We start from the raw sequence: 4,728 nt of genomic DNA, 5'->3' as shown, positions 1-4,728 counted from the left end.
TTGGGACCCTCCAGAGACCCCCTGGGAGCCCCCAGGAGACCCAACAGAGGCCCCCAGAACCCTTCAGACAGCCCCAGATTCCCTTTTCATAGCCCCAGGCCCACTTGAGATGGCAGCAGGCACCCCCCCCAACAGACCCCCAACGCTCAGCAGGCCCAGGGGCTTCTCCTGCCCCTGGGAGGGACTGGGCAGACTCTGGTTCCATGCCCTTAGAGCCCCCTGGGGGTCCCTGCAGGCCCCCAGCCTTCTTGGCTGCATTGGGCAGGGGTCTCAGGTGTCTCCCCCCCAAGTGATTCCCAGTCCCCTCCCCAAAATGGTGCAGTTAAAGACTATTTTTGTCCAGAAGCCTTTACTGGGGAGGGAGCCAGAGGCTCACTGGGAGTGACTGGGGGGGGGGGGGGTGTCCAAGAGGGTAACTGGGATGTCCTGGGGGCTACTGGGAGCTACTGGGAGCCCCCTCGGGCTGCAGCAGCCTGGCCCCCAGCCGCTCCACGTCGTCCAGGCTCAGTCCTCTGAGGCTCTGCTCATAATCCTGGGGTGGGGGAGGGGGAGGAGAGGCCCTTTAGGGACTCCCCCAGACCCTTCCCCAAAAAGCCCTACTCAGTCTCCCCCACCCCAAGAGCCCCCCCACATACCCCCAGACACCCCTCCCCCCCCCCCCAAATACACCCTTGGTCCCACCCTGTGCCCCAGCATCCCACCCTGGGCCTCCTCCAGGACTACAAAGCTCCCTCAGACCCCCCCTGCAAACTCCCCCCCCTCTGGCCTACCAAGGGGCTCCAACCCCCTCCAATCTCTCCCCAGCTTAAAGCCCCCCAGCCCCCTCCCCCAATCCCCTCTGGCCCCTCAAAACCTCCCCAGAGCCCCCCCAAACCCTCCCCAAATTTTCCCCTGCTCCCCCACCCCCTTTTTGTGCTCCTCCTCCCAAGACCCTTGATCTCCCCCCCTAAAAAACCCAGAGACCCTCCAAAATGCTCCCCCTGGCCCCCAAAATCCTCCCTTGTACCCCCCAGCATCAAGAATCCCCCAACCCCTCCCCAAATTTTCCCCTCTGTAACCTCCTAACCCACTCCATTTTGTGCCCCCCCCCCCCCCTTTTTTTCCCTACCCCCCCCCCAAACCTTTTGCAGCTGCTGCAGGATCCTGGGCACCTCCTGAGCCCCAAAATGCCTCCCTAAAACCTGAGCCAAATCTCCCTCCCCCCGAAAAAAGGGAGCAAAGAAATCAGAGGAGTCTGGAGGGGTCTGAAAACCCGGGGGGGGGGCGTCCCCGTTATTTTCGGGGCCCCCCCTGGCTGGAGGGGGAGGTTTGAGCACCAGGTTGAGGCGAGCGGAAGGGCCAATGGAGTAATCGCACAGGCGGCGGTCATCTGGGGGGCACAAAGGTGAGGGGCAGCACCCCCCCCAATTAGCATCCTCCCCAATTAACACCCCCCCAGTATCACAGACACCCCCACCAGATTATACAACCCCAACTCTCTCAAAATCCCCTCCCAGCCCTCCCCAATCCCCTCCCAGACCTCTCCAATCCCTCCTCAATCCCTCTCATCCCCTCCCAGTCCCTGCCCAGTCCCTCCCAGTCACCCTCATCCCCTCCCAGTCCTCCCCAATCCTTTCCTAGTCCCTCCCAATCCCATCCCAGTCCCTCTCATCCCCTCCCAGTCCTCCCCAATCTCTTCCTAGTCCCTCCCAATCCCTTCCCAGTCCCTCCCAGTTCCCCTCATTCCCTCCCAGTCCCCTCCAATCCCTTCCCACTCCCTCCCAGTCCTCCTCATCCCCTCACAGTTCTATCCAATCCCTACCCAGTCCTCCCCAATCCCTTTCCAGTGCCTCCCAGTCCCCTTCATCCCCTCCCAATCCTCCCCAATCCCTTCCCACTCTCTCCCAGTCCTCCTCATCCCCTCTCAGTCTCCTCCAATCCCTTCCCAGTCTCTCCCAATCCTTTCCCAGTCCCTCCCAGTTCCCCTCATCCCCTCCCAGTCCTCCCCAATCCCTTCCCACTCCCTCCCAGTCCCTCTCATCCCCTCCCAGTCCCACTCATCCCCTCCCAATCCTCCCCAATCCCATCCCAGTCCCCTTCATCCCCTCCCAATCCTCCCCAATCCCTTCCCACTCTCTCCCAGTCCTCCTCATCCCCTCTCAGTCCCCTCCAATCCCTCCCCAGTCCCTCCCAGTTCCCTTCATCCCCTCCCAGTCCTCCCCAATCCCTTCCCACTCTCTCCCAGTCCTCCTCATCCCCTCTCAGTCTCCTCCAATCCCTTCCCAGTCCCTCCCAGTCCTCTTCATCCCCTCCCAGTCCCCTCCAATCCCTTCCCAGTCCCTCCCAGTCCTCTTCATCCCCTCCCAGTCCCCTCCAATCCCTTCCCAGTCCCTCCCAGTCCTCCTCATCCCCTCTCAGTCCCCTCCAATCCCTTCCCAGTCCCTCCCAGTCCTCCTCATCCCCTCTCAGTCCCCTCCAATCCCTTCCCAGTCCCTCTCCTCCCCTCCCAGTCCTCCCCAGTCTCCTCTCCCCCCCCCCCACCTGCCAGCGCCTTTCCCCTGTACAGGAGCCGCTGCTGCTCCACAGGCACCTCCAAGCTCTCGGCCACCAACTGCTTCACGACCCCCACCTGCTCCTCAGGGGACACCTGGGGGGAGCCACGGACCCCTAATCCCTCCCCCAGACACCCCTGGATCCCCTCAGCCTTCCCCCCTACCCCCCCCAAAAAAGGAAACCCAACCTTCCCCAAACGCCCCCTGCCAAATGATCAACACCCCCCCCCAAATCATCACCACCCAGACCCCCCCTCCCCAAAATGAGAGGTCTCTGGACCACACCCCCAAATTAAAGACCCTCATGAGACAACACCCCCCATCCCCCACCCCAAATTATTCTTCCCCCCTTTAGGGCTCATCCCCAGATCAAACTCCCTCAAAACTAAGGGGTCCTGGGGGGGGCTCCCCCACAAACCTTCCCCACCCCTCACACTGGTGGCACCACCACGTGTTGCCCCCCCTCCCCAAAGCTGGGGTTCCTGCTCCCCTCCCCAAAGCTGGGGTCCCTCTCCCCCTCCCCAAAGTTGGGGTTCCTCTCCCCCCCTCCCCAAAGCTAGGGTTCCTGCTCCCCTCCCCAAAGCTGGGGTCCTTCTCCCCCTCCCCAAAGCTGGGGTCCTTCTCCCCCTCCCCAAAGCTGGGGTCCCTGCCCCCCTCCCCAACGCTGGGTTTTCTGCCTCCCCCCCACCCCCAAAATTAAGAGGCTGCTGAGCCACCACCCCCTACCCGCCCACCCCCCCCCCAAATTACTCCCCCTCCATTACGGGCCTTGACACCCCCCAGAGACAGGGGGGCCTGGGCCGCGCCCCGCACCTGCAGGCTGCACTCGCGGCCCTGCAGAGCCTTCACCGTCAGCAGCATGGTGGCCTCGGCCTCCTCCTCCTCCTCCTCCTCCTCCTGCCTCCCAGTCAGCGGCCGGTTGGCGCTGGGAGGGCGACGGGAGAGCAGCTTAGCCGCCCCAGCGGCTGCCAGCGGCGCCCACGCTCCCTCCCGGTACCCCTCCGCACCCTCCCGGTACCCCTCCGCACCCTCCCGGTACCCCGCCGGACCCCCCCGCGCCTCCCTACGCCCCCCCCCAGCGCCCCCCACCCCTGCTCCTCACCTCTGTCCCGGGAGCTGCTGCTGGGGACCACTTTCCGCTCCATTCCCCGACGGGGCCTGCGGCGCCCCAGCGGCCTCCAACCACCGAGACGAGCGCCTAGAGCGGCCCCTGCCGGCCCGGCAGCGCCCGGGCGGCCTACAGCGGCCTCCAACCACCGAGACGAGCGCCCAGAGCGACCCCTGCCGGCCCGGCAGCGCCCGGGCGGCCTACAGCGGCCTCCAACCACCGAGACGAGCGCCCAGAGCGACCCCTGCCGGCCCGGCAGCGCCCGGACGGCCTACAGCGGCCTCCAACCACCGAGACGAGCGCCCAGAGCGCCTCCAAACGCGCCGGGAGCGGCGCTGAGCGAGGCGGGGAGAGAGCCTGTCCCGTACGGACCCCCAGAGCCACACAGAGATCAGACCCCCAGAGACCACCCCCCCGGAGATCCGCCCCCAGAGACCACCCCCAGAACCCCCCCAGAGATCCGACCCCCAGAGACCCCTCCTAGAAACCCCCCTAGAGACCACCTCCCAGACCCCACCAGAGACCCCCCACCTAGAGACCACCCCCCAGACCCCCCAGAAATCAGACCCCTAGAGACCACCTCCCAGACCCCCCCAGAGATCAGACCCCCCCTTAGAGACCACCTCCCAGACCCCCCTAGAGACCACCCCCCAGAACCCCCCCAGAGATCAGACCCCCCCTTAGAGACCACCCCCCAGAGCCACACAGAGATCAGACCCCCAGAGACCCCTCCTAGAGACTGCCCCTAGAGACCCCCCACTAGAGACCACCCCCCAGACCCCCCCAGAAATCCGACCCCCAGAGACCACCTCCCAGACCCCACCAGAGATCAGACCCCCAGAGACCACCTCCCAGACCCCACCAGAGATCAGACCCCCAGAGACCACCTCCCAGACCCCACCAGAGATCAGACCCCCAGAGACCACCTCCCAGACCCCCCCAGAGATCGGACCCCTAGAGACCCCCCCCTAGAGACCACCCCCCATAGACCCGACCCCTAAGCCCCCCCATACACCACGTGCCCCATAGATGCCCCCTGTGGATCCCCTGCACAGGTGCCCCCCCGGACCCCCCCAGCCCCCACACCAG

At 65.4% G+C, this 4,728-nt stretch overlaps 1 protein-coding gene across 1 annotated transcript; it reads right to left on the bottom strand.

Moving 5' to 3' along the window:
• Positions 1 to 332: 332 nt before the first annotated feature.
• On the bottom strand, positions 333 to 3,742 carry UBL4A (ubiquitin like 4A). Its single transcript, XM_068152998.1, has 5 exons — positions 3,634 to 3,742; positions 3,345 to 3,456; positions 2,521 to 2,626; positions 1,122 to 1,369; positions 333 to 532 (listed from the first exon to the last, which is right to left on the bottom strand). Exons 2-5 carry the CDS (start codon positions 3,390 to 3,392, stop codon positions 434 to 436), a joined length of 501 nt encoding a protein of 166 aa, XP_068009099.1. The 5' UTR covers positions 3,393 to 3,456; positions 3,634 to 3,742; the 3' UTR covers positions 333 to 433.
• Between the last annotated feature and the right edge of the window lie 986 nt (positions 3,743 to 4,728).

This window comes from Melanerpes formicivorus, unplaced genomic scaffold, assembly GCF_026170545.1.
Source record: "Melanerpes formicivorus ecotype bairdi unplaced genomic scaffold, bMelFor1.0.p_v2 SCAF_25, whole genome shotgun sequence".
Classification (NCBI taxonomy): Eukaryota; Metazoa; Chordata; class Aves; order Piciformes; family Picidae; genus Melanerpes; species Melanerpes formicivorus.
This window is presented reverse-complemented; position numbering and strand designations above follow the sequence as displayed.

What these genes read in the sequence shown, in the direction of transcription:
- UBL4A (XM_068152998.1), bottom strand. Translation starts at nt 3,392, where the DNA reads ATGCTGCTGACGGTGAAGGCTCTGCAGGGCCGCGAGTGCAGCCTGCAG. An exon ending in CAGGGGAAAGGCGCTGGCAG is followed by an intron (nt 1,370 to 2,520) that starts GTGGGGGGGGGG and finishes TGTGCCCCCCAG; the next exon opens with ATGACCGCCGCCTGTGCGAT. An exon ending in TCCTGCAGCAGCTGCAAAAG is followed by an intron (nt 533 to 1,121) that starts GTTTGGGGGGGG and finishes CCCCCACCCCAG; the next exon opens with GATTATGAGCAGAGCCTCAG.